Raw genomic sequence first — 15,869 nt, 5'->3', positions numbered from 1 at the left:
TCAATTATATTCATACTTGAAAAGAAATCACCAGAATTGTAAATATTGAATTTGTAAGACGACATTTGTTTTGGGGTTTTTTTTATGTGAGAGACGGATAAAGACAAAAAACCCACAACTTTTCACAGCATTTATTAATCAACCCAGTGACCAATGAGATGTCAAACAGGCGCACAGTTTCAATAGATGAGCTGTGGCTCCCTCTTCAGGCCATAGGCTACAACATCAGGTCTCCATGTTGATGTAAAATTTGTCATTGTAGCCATGAGCCTCAACAAGACAATCGATCAGGCCTGGGCTCAGTAATGTGAAATAAACAATTTCAGCAAGTACAAGGGCGGCGCTGTTGAGTCAAGGGTCAAGACGAGGTTTTGACGTCTACTTGATCTTGATGCCGACGATCCTGGCGTCGCCGCTGACGTCAAAGTACTTGTACTTGACGTCTCCCAGACGATTGGGGAAATTAATCATGGAGCCGTCGGGCAGCTTGATGTAAAACTGCTCATTGTTGAAGTTGATGTGAAACTAAAAAACAGAGAGAAGTAAAGAGGGAAAAAAATAATTATCTTCCAGTGTCAGACAGTTAATTTTGAATTATTGCACAATAAAATGAGAAAGTAAGTTGTGTGTGAAAGAAAAAAGAACACACACACACACACACCAGAGACATCAAGGTAAGACTTTCTATCTATTTCTGAGGCCGTTAACTTTTATGAGCCTCTAAACCCCGTCATGATTGTAGACTTTAGCTCAGTGTCTGTTGACTCAACAGAGTCGCAGCACAGATACCGAGCCCACTAATAACCTCCCTGTGGACACAGACGTTATGAATTATGAGCTTGAGCCAAATGACATATAAAATGCTTCGCCAATGGTCTGTAAAAACAATATTCTTTCAAATAGAGCGGGGCTCTGTGTGAGCTTTAATCGCACCCAGAGGCGGCTTTAAGGCTTCTGTTGTGTAAACAATGATAGACACTGAAGAAAAGCGAGTTCATTCTTTAATCAGAGCTTTTGACAACTTTGCATCTGGCGTACGCTGACAGTTTCATTCTTTAGTTAATTCTTTGTGGATTTTTCAGGGTATTGGTGTTCCCGATTTTGTTGCCAAGTAAACTTGTAATAATTTAATTTAATCACAATACAATGTGATGTTTATTCTTTGGATGTCATAATTTGCCGATATCACAGTGCGCCACATAGGATTTCATTAATGTGAAAGTAGACTATTTGCTCACTTTAAACAATTGCACTTATATCCAATCACAACAGCGGCTTAAATGTGATTTCACCATTTTATATGAGTTCATTTTTGACTGTTGCACTACTTAAATGGAACAAAATCTTCAAAATGGAGGCTGTTTTCACTTTTGCGTCAATATATCACTGTATACTATTGCTTGTGTTCATTCTATTTTAACTTTTTATAGTCTTATTGTTAATATTTTTATATATTCTTTCTTAAAAATGCAGGATTTATATTTATTATCTTTATCTTTACTGTCGTTGCTGCTGTGACAATGTAAATTTCTTATCTTACGAAATGACACATTGACGCAAATTGATTCATCGTTTCACCCCTAATTCAGACACAATGATAATCTATATTTTCATTTGAATTATGCGGATATGGCTTTGAAGTATAACCAGGAATTATAATCCCTGTGAACCTGAGATTATGAGTTGTAATTATAAAGGAGGGCTGGACAGTGGGGTCATCTACATGTTCTCTTCATACTGGACCTTACAGCTTTGAACTTGAAGGTCTTCACGTCACCATAAACCTGTATTGTCCCCTCATACTCCACCAACGCACCTTGCACTCTTCCCCACGCTGGAAGGGGAAGTTCCCCTCGCGGATCTCATCACCCCAGCATCCCCCGGACAAGGTGTTGAAGACGATGGTGTGGGAATCGCCTCCGTAGTCAAAGCGGGGGTTGAAGTGCATTGCGATGTTGTCTGAGTCGTGACCGATGTTGATAGAGAAGCTGTCATTGAGAATTGAGGAAGGGAACAAAGAGGTCAAGAGAGTTGCATCGAAATGGGAAGGTGTAAATGATCTGTGTCCCTATGTCAACTTCCTCTTGACGAACTGAAACTACAGGAAGTCGCACATTATATATCAGCACTTGGGGCAAACTCACCAGCTGCAGTCATCCTTGGGTTTGACGCGGATCTTGAACTCCTGCCCCTCCTTGAATGTCATCTCTTGGACTTTCTGTAAAGACAAATTACAAAGAGGAAAGTGGGTATTGATGGACGAGACCCATGTCACCCGGAGACATTTTTTATGACACGACTGATGGACGCAAAGTGGAGGCACAACACCAGCACTGCGCTAGTAAAGTGAGACAGCTGTGAAGTGTTGGAGTGTGGCTGGAAACACCAAAAGGCACCCATGACAAACAGATTCTACTGCTAAAAACCCCAAAAATCACATCATCAAAAATGTGCCTAGAGTGGTTTGGTAATTGCTAAGACTTTCTCAGGGTGGGGGTGACACTAGTTTGTTCAAAGTCAAACAAAAGAGGCAATGTGTGGAATTTAAATGAAAAAAAAAAACCTGTGAGGCTAATTCCTTTATTTCCCTGAAGGAAGAAGCAGGAAGAAAAAAAGAAGACTTAGTGCAGCTAAATCCCTTTCATGTAAAATCAGCACATTCCCTAATTCCAACATCTGCATTAAAATAAACGGGTGATTTTTGTAAAGAGGACGAGTTTTCTGCTGTTTGCATCGTGCACTGTGTGGAAGGATCCATAATCACTTTTTTCTTCCCTGTTAATGATCAATTCATTCACTGCAGTAAACGTAGTGAAACAGGAAGGTGGTGTTTGTTCATTGTCATCTGGTTATCACGAGGAGACAGTAAAACCATAAAGAGACGCCCACGCAGCCAGCATTATAGATGGCTATAGATGAGCAGATGCTCCAGATGGTGCACGATGGGCTTATGTACCAATTTAATGACATCACTCAAGCTCTTCTTTGCATACCAGGCTCATCCGCCTAATAAAACAATAAAACAACAAACAAATTCCATTTTCTATTGTCCTTGCATCATCTGAGCGTTATACATAAACTTTAACATCATGACCTCTCTATAGCTGGACCCCACCCTCAGTCTATGTCATCCACTGTACGCTCCCAGTCATGTCTTATCCGCCCGCTATCTCACATCAATATTCGTTTATCATTAACTGAACAGGGCAAAGTGTTGGAGAATAATTAAGTTCAGTTAAACTTTATCCATCCTGGAGGGGGAATTAAATTTCAGCTCCCAAATTACTTTACAACACACAGGCAGCGATTTTTTTAGCAAGAGGTGACCAATGTGAACATTTTTTTTATATATAAAAGTCTGTACAAACAAAGTACAAAAAAGTTACATATGTCAACTTCACTAATATCCGACCTGTGAATGTTAATGTCATTTTAAGAACACTCCGAATATGAATATCCGTGTACAGAATAACTATTATGTGAACTTGTAAGGATTAAAGTCAGAACATCATACAGTACATCAAAACATCAAAGTTACCAAAACACCAATGTTATGGGAATAAGAAGATATTATTATTAAATACAGATTTTCTTTTGTCCATGCATGTGGAGATTGAAGAAATGCCCCATAAATCAAGGTTTTCACACCACTCACCATCGTGGCTGCCTTCAGTGGGTTGTGTTGCCAGTGACAAAGCTCTGCAGGAAGGTGAGTGCTTTTATATAACAGTGATAACATTGGGAGGAGGGAGCAACCAACAGGAAAAGGAAAAAAGACTGTTCGCATGCAGTGATATTTGCCCCAGAATGAAACTGTACTGTGAGGGTCATTATTTCTGCTACAGAATAATGGCTGCTACACCTTTATATGAAAAAATCCCCTTAAATCTAATTAAAAAATAATCCATACTTCACAGCCATTAGTCCATTGTCTTGCATTTCTTTTCCAAACACCATGAAGGCTGGCACTGCACACACTGGTGCCCTTTACCAAGTGACCCAAGCTGGACACATTCTTTGTATTTATACATACATAGATGTATAATTTGCTCAACATTACTTGTTATTACAAACTTTATACTTTATTTAAAGGTATTCCATTTTATTTTAATATACACAGCCGTCTTCGTGTGAAAGTATGTCACAAAATACTGACTTGACTATTTTTTGGGCAGTAGGCGTGACTTACAACTGATTAGCCAATCCCCTGCCTCCCTTTTTGTGGGCGTGTCATACAGTCAACGTCCACACAAACCGAAGCTAACCAGAATAAACAACTAAGTTAGCTTGTCGGCTAGCTAGCATCCTCAGGTATACCCGCGTCTAATTAGAGATTGTATAACCTCGATATTTAGTTATTCAGACGTTCGACTTGATATGTAATTTACATGTTCCAACTATGCCGACTTATTCATTTTAGCCTCTAATTTTTAATGTTGCAATTGCAAGTTTGATTGTTGTGTTAGCTTTAGCTAGCTTTCTGGGATAACGAAACTTTCTGTCTTTGGTGAAGGCTGCACGGTTGTTAGCCGGCGGGGTTAGCTTGTTTATTTACTTTTGCAACTTTTGTTTGTCTTCAGAAATGGCCTCGGTAAAGGCGAAAGAACCAGCAGCATGTGCGGCTGCAGTAGCCGCAGCGGCAGCAGAGTCCATAGTACCCGCATGCATGTTTGCACCGGACCGAGGATGTGCTGACGATCCATCCGAGGGAGAGGGCTTTGAAGACGGCGAGGGCACAAACGGCGAGCCCGCGGATCATTTAGACTTAAGCAGTAAGGTGGGCCTCACTTCAAATTGCACCAAGTGACTACATTTAACAAGTCCCCAACCACGCAGCCTTCGTTTGTTTTTGTTTTGACTGTAATGGTGTGACGTTACATAATCGCTGCTGCATTAAAGCTGCTCATAGCAAACCGGCTCTGCAAAATCAAGAAAGTGACACGTATGTTGTTCTGCGTATGGATTGCATGGGATTACACATATACTTTACGTCTACTGTATCTGCAGACGTTGCAGTTTTTTGGCACTCATGCTGCCATAACAAATCAAATAAGTTACTGTCATTTGTTTCTCAAAGTGATTTGGAGAGCACATTTGTATCAGGGAACACGAGCAGCTGTTGAAATGATCTCTTTAAGATGAAAAACTGTGTTTTGACCTCTCCAGACCTGTCTTTTTTTGTTTCTTTCTCCCTCAAATTTCAGCTGGTCCTTGTGAGTCCAGGTGAGAAACAGTATGATTCATTACTACAACATCTGAGGGAGCGGATAGATGAGGGCTCCGGAGAGACAATCTATTTGGTCGGAATGGGCTCAGGTAAGGAAAAGTCACTCTCCTGGGACTTAAAGAGCAAGTCATCAGCTGAGTGTATCTTATTAAATTGAATGTAAGCCAGGATCTGGCCTTACAATGAACATTTGCCTTATTAAACTTAATTACAAGACAATTTGTGCAGTTTAGAAAGTAAAACCAGCGATATCAATTGAGAGAAAATGGGATCATAGCTGATATCTACTGACACGCTGACCAACAGAAAATATAGTTGTTTTTTTATCTGTGTTAGATGGTGATGGTGAGTAGTTTTTAGGTGTACATGGGAAGAGGTCCCATGCAGCTAACCCTCATTTATTGTGTTTCGGTTTCATCACAAAAAGCTGTGCTTTTGTTGGTCACCAGAGTTATTTTCTGTCTGTTACGGTGACGTGTCTGCTCTTTTGAAGGCTGAGGTCAGAGTGCATGTGTGAAAGGGTGTCATTTTTCCCTGCTCAGCACAGAGACTGTCACTGGTGCGCCAGTTCATGGTTTGTCTGCCTGGTGGATTGAGCATCTGGCTTGACTGTGGGTCTGCAACAATTAATCGCTCGACAAAAATGAATCATCAACTATTATTTTTTGTTTCTTTGCACCATATAACCAAAAAAAACATATCATTTTGAGGTTTTGGTAACACTGAGCAGTATATTTCAAAATGTTCTGTCAATGTATGGATATATAACTTGATTGTTTGAGCAAACAATAAACAGTTTAATTGAATATGAACATAATCTTAAATTGCAGCCCTATTGCCTTACTGACCCCGACTGGTTGTCGACATATTGACACACATACTGATAGTTACTTGTATATCTCCTCATTGCTCCTCATACGCATTGCTGTTTAACATCCAGTCGTTTAGGGAGGGAGCGCTGTGGTGACTGTGGTTAAACAGGTTTTCTCACGTTCACATTACACACACTCTAATCTCTCCTACAAATAACCTGTTTATTTATTCATAGATTTGTTTTGCTATAGCTGCATTCAGTGAGTTGCTACTATACCTGGTCACCACCCTGCCATAGAGCAGGTATAACAAGTTGCACTTAACATTAATGCTGACATATGGAAAGTATATTGTCATGGTTCTGTGATTAAAATAAAAGCCCACATTCAATAGCAAATGTACACTTTCTAAACTTTCTATATACACTTTCTATATTCATGTTTTTCAATGCTTTCCTTCCATGTTCTGCACCTGTAGAATCTTCTTATAACATAGACACCATTATATTTGTCTTACAGTGTGATTGAAAACATACACTGTGCCTGTTACTCTTTTGTTTGTTTCAATTCACGCTTTTGTAATTCTTGTGACTTTTTGTAAAAATACATTTAAATTCTCTTCTCCTTTAATTAAGTCAGCAATTTAATCAAATCAATCTGATATCAATAGAAAAAAAGCACAAATTTACAAATAAATAAGCTGACAATTGAGATATACCAATTGTGAAGATGCAATTATAAGCCCGACTGGAGGACAGTTTGTATATATATATATCCCAGTTTAATTTTCTTTAATATTGATCAAACAAAGACTGACAATTAACTTTGTCTTCAATTTTAACTTGGGAACAAAACTCGATATTAACTGATTTGAAACTTATTTATAAGGTTTGCTGAATCAAAAATTTAGAGTTTGAATTAAGATTTTCTTTTTCCCCCTCAACTCTTATCTCTGTGTAGATGGAGGCGACTATGGGCTGAATGAGAAGGACATGGAGGCGTCGGTTGCCACAGTGCAGCTGCTGTGTGAACAGATTGAGGCCGACCTGATCCTGCTAAGAGAGAGGACAGACGCTGGTGGACAGATCAGGGACTACCTCATCCGACGCCGCGTGGAAGAGCAAGATTTCCTGGAAGTTAGGTAAGAAAATGAGTCGGCGATGAGAACACTGAGTGTTAGTTGGGGGAAATACTGCAAGAAATAGTTACCAGTGGAACTGCTTAGTCGCCAACAGCATAGAAAAGTTTCTGTATGGATGCATGTTTAAGAATTCTTCAATATTATCATTCAGGTGTTTTTTCTAAAGAGTTTAATCAGCAGTGTGTGTAATTTAGTACATAATAAAGATGCACTGATTCATCAACTGTACATCAGTGTCAGTCGATACTCTTTATTTGACCTATCAGCAAATAATATGACATTTACTGATACAGATACTGATGGTTATTCAGGTGGTGTATATACAAATAAAATCTTATCTTCAAGAGGCTCTAAAACCTTTAGTTTGTGTTATTGAAGGTATTATTAAAGGTTATTTGTTATATGCACATAAAAGTGAAAAACCACCGCACACTGAAATGCCTTTAAGATTAATTCATAAGCGTTTTCATATATGTATTTGATTGAATTTGTAGTTATTCAAAGACAGTGTGTCATTTATAGTAGCATTTTATATTAGATACATTACCCAATGTTGTTATTTTAGGCCACTTATTGTGTGTTATAGTGAGAGTTACCCTGTGATTCCGTCCCCGTCTGTATCTTGTGTAATTTCTCTTGTTTCCCTCTTCCCTCTTGTCTCCAGAGTGGCAGTTGTAGGGAATGTGGATGCTGGGAAGAGCACTCTGTTGGGAGTGTTGACCCACGGGGAGCTGGACAACGGCAGAGGCTTCGCCCGCCAGAAGCTCTTCAGGCACAAACATGAAATGGAGAGTGGCAGGACCAGCAGTGTGGGCAACGATATCCTGGGCTTCGACCAGGAGGGACAGGTGAGCTTCTACACTTCCACATCAGGGCCGTCACTTTTGCTACAAATGCTGTATCATTGAAGATATTCAGATCATTTTAAACGGTCTGATGTGCTTCTTGGCTGTATGTTTTTTCACTCTAACAAGTTTTTTAAGATTCAAGTTTAAACTTTCTCCCCCCCAAGTTCGAACAGATAAAACTGACAGGCCTATTCCAGATAGGTGTGATGTATCTATCACAGCATCAACCTCAGAGGACACTCTAGTCACACTTACCTCTCTGTTTGTTAAGGTGGTGAATAAGCCAGACAGCCACGGTGGCAGCCTTGACTGGACCAAAATCTGTGAGAAATCCTCTAAGGTCATCACCTTCATTGACCTGGCCGGTCACGAGAAGTACCTCAAAACCACCGTGTTCGGCATGACTGGGCACCTGCCGGATTTCTGCATGCTCATGGTGAGAAAGACTTGCAAAATTCAACGCCTTTTATGTGATTTTTCTCTCAGTATTGAATTCTGACATTATATTTCTGTACCTCTTCTGTGCTCTCAGGTTGGCAGTAACGCTGGCATCGTTGGCATGACCAAAGAGCACCTGGGTCTGGCACTGGCCCTTAACGTTCCGGTGTTTGTTGTGGTCACTAAGATAGACATGTGTCCAGCCAACATCCTCCAAGGTAAAGAGACGTGAATGGCTATGTTTAACGTTAACGTTTTAACCTAGTCACAGGTTTATGTGTTTGTACTTACATGAGTTGAACACAAACTGTGTTCCAGAAAAAAGGTGGTGGGGGGGATCATTTCCAGCCTTCTGTTCCAATCTCTGCATTGAAAGGCTTTCAAATTCATGTCACTTGTGCTGGGTGATGTGAATGATGCAAAATTCACATCTTTGCATTTTGCAGTTTTTTGCTTTTTCCCCATTAACTAACAAATATATACTGCTCCTAATTCTAGGATGGGTCAAAATGCAGAGGAATACTTTCCCTAAGGGGAATAATAATAATAAAAAAAAACTACGAAAACTAAACTAATATGAAATTGTCACAAATAATTCCCAGTTCTCTTTTGGAAGAGGATTTTTATTGTGAAATGAAACCAGGGAAAGTTTGGTCTACATGAAAAATAAATGACTAAAATGGATACATTTATAGCAAATGAGAGCAGGTTTAAATGATTCATTCCGTTGAGTGTTGCTTTTTTTTACATAATTTAAACAAGCTTCATGATTTTTCAGCTTCTTAAATAGGATTTTGTTTTGTTTCTTTGCACCATATAACAGAAATCATAAAAACTGAATAGTTTGAAAACAAGATATTAACAAGAACTATTGATTATTTGAGAAAATAATCAACAGCTTAATTGATTCAGTTACTTGAAAAACAAGTAACTGAAATGGATACATTTATAGCAAATGAGAGCCGTTTTGAAAACAGGGAGCTAATATTGTTTTAAAATGGAAAATTTCTATCGAATCTTAATGTCTTAAAAGTCTCATTTGTATGATTTTAGTCTGAAAAGCTTCTCACCAATTTGATATTTTTGTGTGTGTTTCTCTGCAGAGACGTTACAGTTGTTACAGAGGTTATTAAAGTCTCCAGGCTGCAGGAAAATCCCAGTGCTGGTCCAGAACAAGGATGACGTCATCGTCACAGCCTCCAACTTCAGCTCAGAGAGGTAAAAGCAAAGTGAGGATGACAGAAGGGATAATGACAGTCTGGACAGCAGTAAAGCACAAAATCAAAAATCAGGCCACGGGCTTTCAAAGAGAATTGGTTCATGAGTCAACAGAGAAAAAGTGGTAGTTGGTGTGATTAGGGTTTGGCATAGAAGCCTGGTTCCAAAAAGGCACTGGTTCTTAAAACTGTCATTATCTAATCAACGAAATCTCAACCCCAGCTTCAGTGCCACATGTTGTGAGTGGTTTCTGTGAGGTGCAGTTTTCCCCGTAGTCGATTGTTCTCTTTGCAGCTCCACCAAAAAAAATTGCCTTAATTTGCAGGCAGGCAGGTTGGTAGGTTGCAGCAGCAAGTAGCCACTCTTCACAAGCTCAGAGATTTATGCCGTTGAAAATCAGTGGCCAGTTTCCATCTGCCGCGTGTGTCTTTGTTTGATTGAAAGTGACAACTCTCGGGGCATTTAGTCAGAGAAGGGGATCGCTAGTGCACATTAAGTCCCAGAATTTAAACTTTTTAAGTACTCTAAATGTGCATTTTGTCTTGATTGGACTGTGGGCTGGGGAGGAAGACGGGAACCACAGAGGTACGATTGGGATAATGATGGGCAGTAAACAGTCTGGAAGCCTGTCATTCTTTTTAAATATTTTGCTGTCTTTTGTCTCCAGGTGAATGTAATTTTTGTCTGATGTCCTCTCTCTCTCTTTCTCTCTCTCTCCAGGATGTGTCCAATCTTCCAGATCTCAAATGTGACGGGGGAGAACATGGACTTGTTGAAGATGTTCCTGAATTTGCTGTCTTCTAGAACCACCTGTAGGGTGGATGAGCCAGCAGAGTTCCAAATAGATGACACATACTCAGTACCGGTATGACATCAAATACAGAATGCAGTAATGTTAGAGTCATTGGGGTCAAAAGTCAACAAGTTACTCTCTCTCCCCCCCCGCCAAGTTCGATCATATACTGCGTCTGAATTTCGGATGAGAGTCAGTCGCCACAGAACGTAAACAAAAGGTATCTGTGTTAGTTGCCTTAAATATAAAAAAGGAATCTCAATGAATCAAGTGTTAATTGTATAGTGCTAGTTTCAGTGAAACTGAAAAGAGAGGTTTATGGTCTTTATGTGAGTTTAATAGCCTCAGCTATTTACTTCATTCTTTCATGGTTAATCCTCAAAAAAAGAGACACAACTTCACCAAACACACGAGGCTTCAAGCTGTTGGCGACTTAAGACTCCCTCTAGCAATGTTTATAGTCATGCCGCTCTTCTCTCAACAGGGTGTCGGCACAGTCATTTCGGGGACGACGTTACGTGGATTGATACGGCTCAACGACACGCTGCTTTTAGGCCCAGACCCTCTGGGCGTGTTCATCCCCATCGCGGTTAAATCCATTCACCGCAAAAGGATGCCGGTTAAAGAGGTTCGCGGTGGACAGACGGCATCCTTCTCCCTCAAAAAGGTATGTTTGGTTGAATTACTGCTATTTCAAAACACCTTTTCATCCTCTGACCTTAAACAAAGGTAAGAACTTGAGACTACTTTGAAACTTTTGAGTGCAATAAGCATATAAATTAGTTTCCTAACTGTATAATCAGTTTTGTAATGCATGTAAATCCCAGAGAGAGGGCGCAGGTAGTCTTCTGTCTCTAATTCTTGTTTAGCTTCACTAACCACCAAGTTAATTTTTCTCTTTCTCTTCCTGCTGATTTTTAAAAAATTTTTTTGTACTTTCTTTACTTTTTTGCAATTATCTCAGATCAAACGTTCATCTATAAGGAAAGGAATGGTGATGGTCTCCCCAAAGCTGATGCCACAGGCCACCTGGGAGTTTGAGGCTGAGATTTTGGTGCTACATCATCCGACTACAATATCCCCGAGATACCAGGCCATGGGTTTGTGACGATATCATCAAATCCCCTTTCCCAACATTTTAACCAATTTTTGAGTACATATTCTGCTGCTCTTGCATTCTAAAAAAATATATGTTTAATTAGAATCAAGACTGACTGATCTTTCTCCATCTTACCAGTTCATTGTGGCAGCATCAGGCAAACAGCGACCATCCTTTCCATGAATAAAGACTGTCTAAGGACAGGCGACAAGGCCTTGGTCACCTTTCGCTTCATTAAGACCCCAGAGTACCTGCACTGTGACCAGAAGCTGGTGTTCAGGGAAGGACGCACAAAAGCTGTGGGCACTGTCACTAAGGTACTGGCGCTTTTGGTTACTTCTGTAGTTGATGGAGAGCATTTTCTGAACTTGAAATAACAATGTAGTGTTACAGTTAATAGAAGTTACAGGTAAATACAATAGAGCTTACAGAGTGTGAGAGTATAAAGTGTGTCAAGCCGTGTTTTTATTATGGCACGGTTTTGGTTTGGTACAGTTTGGTACGGTTTGGAGCGGTCAAGCCCTCGACGCTGTGGTGGATCAGCGGTAGAGCGAGTCAACTGGAATGTTGTGGGTTAAATTTCCAGCTCAGCTAGTCTACATGCCAATGTGTCCTTGGGTAAGATACTTAACCCCACGTTGCTCCTGATGGCTGTGCCGGCAGCGGGTGAAAGATGGTGAATATAAATGTGTTGTGTGAGTGTTAGTGAATGTCAAAACTGTTTTACCCCTTCTAAATGGTTTAAAAGGGGTAAAAAGACTGGATATAAGAAAGGATATCGGACTGACATTAGTAATGGTAGATGCTCAGGGTTGTGGTATCATTATTGGACAAGAAATGGTTGTAGTGATGTATCCTAATCAACATTACCCCTATGAACCTCTCAGCCTCACAAGGTCATGTCCAGACCAAAACACTGAGCTAAAAGGGGCAAACACACTGTGTGATTTTTCACTACAGTCATTTGATTTAGCTCAGAAATCACCGAATAATGTGGATTTACACTTCTCTGCACTTTCAGCTTCTCCAGTCAGTGAGCACCCAGGCGGCCAAGGCCCAGCAGTCCAAGATACAGGCCAGTAGGAAGACGCCGGGCAGCGAGGAGGCTGGAACAACAGCACGACCGCCGAGCCCTAACGCAGCGCAGCTACCAGTGAGTAAACCCATCCACCCCTGTAACATTCTTATAGAGAGTTTGGTGTTCTTTATGTAGCCAGTACTGTTTAACTTTATTGCAACAAAAATAATTATACGCTTTTTTTTTTTTAACGGATGACAATTTTCTTACATATTGGACGACAGTACTAACTCAGGATGGGATTATTGATTATATTTTTAAATAACATCTTTATTATCATCCAAGAACAACGGTATTAGAGCTGCTGCAACTATAGATTCTTGGTGAAAACTGAGCAAATGCAGCTCGAGATAATATCCAAACAAGTCTTAGTCATGCTGCATCGACTGGGACGCTTTGTTTTTTGAGTAATGTTCATGAAGAATGTTCAAACTGTTAAAAAGCCATTTCGCTTTGACGCTTATTTCCTCATTTTACCACTTGAGTGTCATCAGTTCATGTTCTCAGTCACTAACTTCTCTCATCCCCATTCTGTTTCACCCAATTGTGATTTTTCTTCCCGCGCTCAATGTCTTTGTTCTCAATCTCCTCACATGTATCTCTTGCCTGTGGCTATGTTTTTCTTTCCATCATCATCATCATCATCACTCTTTGTCCTTGATCCGAACATTCTTCACCTGCTTCTTTTTTCCTATCCGTCTATTCCTTCAACTTAACGTAATTTTCTCCTTATATGCTTTCGTCTCCTCTGCTTGCCCTCCCTCCCTCCCTCCCTCTCTCCCTGTCTTGGCATGCTGCGTCAGACAGTGGCAGAGGAGGAGGCTCTATGTAAAGATGGCAACAAAGAAAACAAGGTAAAGAGGTTTCTGCCGATGACCGCAGCAGCGGTGAAGCGCCTCATTTGTTTTGGTGGTGTTTTTTTTTTATTATTATTTGTTTAAACCAGGGGTGTCCAAACGAGGGCCATATTGGATAATGTGAAGATTTGCAAGGGCCATTGGTCCTTCCCCCCCCACTGTTTTCTAAACATTTCATTTTCAATTTCACAATTATCATTTTTAAATGGAACTCTAATCAAATCTAAGCCACACAGGAGTGAAAAAATGAAAAGAAAAATTGCCTTTCTTTCCACATCTGGTGTCAAATAACATAATATGAGTGCATTTAGCTAGCTGTCACAGGTGGGTTTCTTACTCAAACCTGCCAACGCACAGATTTTTAAATCATCAACTACAACATTCATATCACTGCAGACCAGTCTTTATTTACTATTTACAGTAGGTTTGGTTGTTTTAAGTGTCTCGTTTTGGTGTTTGTGTTGTCTTTGTGAAGCAGAACCAGTTTCTGGACCTGTTTTAATCCAGTTTGTCGTTAAATGCTCATCAGTCGTATCTAAGAACGAGGATTTGTGTCCTCCAATGCCTCCTGATTTTTTTGCGGCAGCTACTATGGCCATCATGGATTTTTGGTGACAGTAACCTCTTCATGGCTAATTCCCTGGGGAATGGTACATAACATCGGGTTTACTACAGTAAACCCAGAATTATGTATATAACATATGCAACTCCTTTATTTATTCAGTCATTTCTTCTTTTATAAGTCAGTTCTTATAACACTGACTTATAACAGCTGCGTTGACACTGTGATTCTTTATCAGTGGGACTTTATTACTCTGGCTCAACTCACCGTATAATAATGTCACCAGCACAAGATGGCGATGTAATTCTTTCCTCTTGGAGCCACTTTCACCTCACATTTCCCCTCTAAACCTCTAAACCTCTCTAGCTTTTAAAAGCTGGTTTCCGTTCACATTCGTCTCACTGTGACACTTCCTTGTCTGTCCGCAGCTCAAGTCTGGAAGCGGAGGACGCAGGAGAGGCGGTCAGAAACATCGAGGGAAAGGCCTGAACGCTGCAAACCTCTCCACACCGGTGGCTGCAGGAGCAGCAGGCACAGCGTAAAAAACAAAAAAACAACGCACACAAGTAGATAAAAAAAAAAATTTCTCTTCAGCCCATGTCATCTGGTTACAGAGAGGAAAAGTGACTGCAGGGTCCTCTGGTTGCGGTAAACACACTAACACACTGTTACAATTCTTGTTCTTAGTTTTATTGCAGGGAAGTGCAATTTATAGGTGACATTATATAACATTTTCCTTCTCTAATACAAATGTTTAAAGGGTGTTTGAGCAGTTCTTTGACAGCATTAACAGTTTTTTCCTCAGCGAGCAGAGGCGTCGGTCACTTTCCCCCTCATTACCATTTTTCTCTTTGTTCATCCTCTCATGACCAGCTCAACTGAAACTAAAACGAATGCACCTTTTTCTGGGCTGTCACATCAGTGATTTAAGGTGGTCCACAGTGTTTACGACTATTTAAAAATAAGAAAAAGGAAAAAAAAGAAGCACCCTTTCATTGTGGAAAACTGACTGAAATCAAATGGAATTGATGCCAAACTATGAGTGTCTCACATCAGCTTAATAATACACCACTTTGTTTCACTTAAACCAATATTCTGGTTGGTGAATCCACCCTCTGAAGCGTAGTAGAGATGACTTTGGGTATATTTTGCGGCCAATTAACAGTTGTGTGTTTGCCCTTGGATTAACTAACACTCTATCAAACATTTATCTTCTCAAAGATGAAGAGAAAAGTCTGACATTTTGACATTAAACACATGTTAAACTTCTCGCATATTCATTCAGATTGTCTATTGTCAAGAGAAAAAATAAATAGTGTTTACTTTTTATTGGAAAGTGCACTCAGTTTGCCAGTTTATTTGTATTTTGTACCTAATAAACTGGCAGCCTACACGAGGGTTTAAATGTACATAGTCATACATAATTTTAAATATACTTTTTAGGTGTTGATTCAAATGTGTGATCGTTTCATTTAAGGTTGCGTTTTGATTCACCATCAATGAAAAATCCATCACCTCTTAAAACAGTAATTGAACATAGTGAAGTGCTGCCATAATAATCCGTAAGCCAAGCGGAGAAAAAGCACAACTTTCCTTTCATTTTGATACAGTCTGATCTTTAAAAATGAAGAAAATTGATCATTTTTATGCACAGAAAAAAAAAGATGAATCCAGTATTTTTAAGAGAGGTGTGTTTTTTTTTTACACCTCCAATGTCAAAAAGCCAAGTAAGAACATGTCATTTACAACAAAAAAAGATTATATTTTACTGTGACATGAATGTTTGTGCACTCAAA

General features: G+C 39.8%; 2 protein-coding genes across 4 annotated transcripts; one reads left to right on the top strand and one right to left on the bottom strand.

Annotated features, from left to right (window-relative positions):
• Nucleotides 1-116: 116 nt before the first annotated feature.
• On the bottom strand, nucleotides 117-3,754 carry lgals2b (lectin, galactoside-binding, soluble, 2b). Its single transcript, XM_044028468.1, has 4 exons — nucleotides 3,656-3,754; nucleotides 2,145-2,218; nucleotides 1,817-1,988; nucleotides 117-525 (listed from the first exon to the last, which is right to left on the bottom strand). The coding sequence occupies exons 1-4, from the start codon at nucleotides 3,737-3,739 to the stop codon at nucleotides 379-381; spliced, it is 477 nt and encodes a 158-aa protein (XP_043884403.1). The 5' UTR covers nucleotides 3,740-3,754; the 3' UTR covers nucleotides 117-378.
• Nucleotides 3,755-4,243: 489 nt separating this feature from the next.
• Nucleotides 4,244-15,529, top strand: LOC122771094 (GTP-binding protein 1-like). Of its 3 annotated transcripts, XM_044028433.1 has the most exons (15): nucleotides 4,244-4,311; nucleotides 4,581-4,777; nucleotides 5,205-5,316; nucleotides 7,000-7,180; nucleotides 7,845-8,028; nucleotides 8,300-8,464; nucleotides 8,561-8,684; nucleotides 9,570-9,684; nucleotides 10,405-10,549; nucleotides 10,962-11,144; nucleotides 11,442-11,577; nucleotides 11,715-11,893; nucleotides 12,598-12,729; nucleotides 13,458-13,508; nucleotides 14,502-15,529. In XM_044028433.1, the coding sequence occupies exons 2-15, from the start codon at nucleotides 4,583-4,585 to the stop codon at nucleotides 14,613-14,615; spliced, it is 2,016 nt and encodes a 671-aa protein (XP_043884368.1). In that variant the 5' UTR covers nucleotides 4,244-4,311; nucleotides 4,581-4,582; the 3' UTR covers nucleotides 14,616-15,529. The 3 variants fall into 3 exon arrangements, with proteins under 3 accessions (XP_043884368.1, XP_043884369.1, XP_043884370.1); XM_044028434.1 differs by lacking the exon at nucleotides 13,458-13,508; XM_044028435.1 differs by lacking the exon at nucleotides 4,244-4,311 and having other exon boundaries at nucleotides 4,712-4,772.
• The last annotated feature ends 340 nt before the right edge of the window (nucleotides 15,530-15,869 follow it).

The sequence above is a fragment of the Solea senegalensis genome, linkage group LG6 (genome assembly GCF_019176455.1).
Source record: "Solea senegalensis isolate Sse05_10M linkage group LG6, IFAPA_SoseM_1, whole genome shotgun sequence".
Lineage (NCBI taxonomy): Eukaryota > Metazoa > Chordata > Actinopteri > Pleuronectiformes > Soleidae > Solea > Solea senegalensis.
Note: the sequence above shows the minus strand (reverse complement) of the source record. Positions and strands in the feature narration are given on the sequence as shown.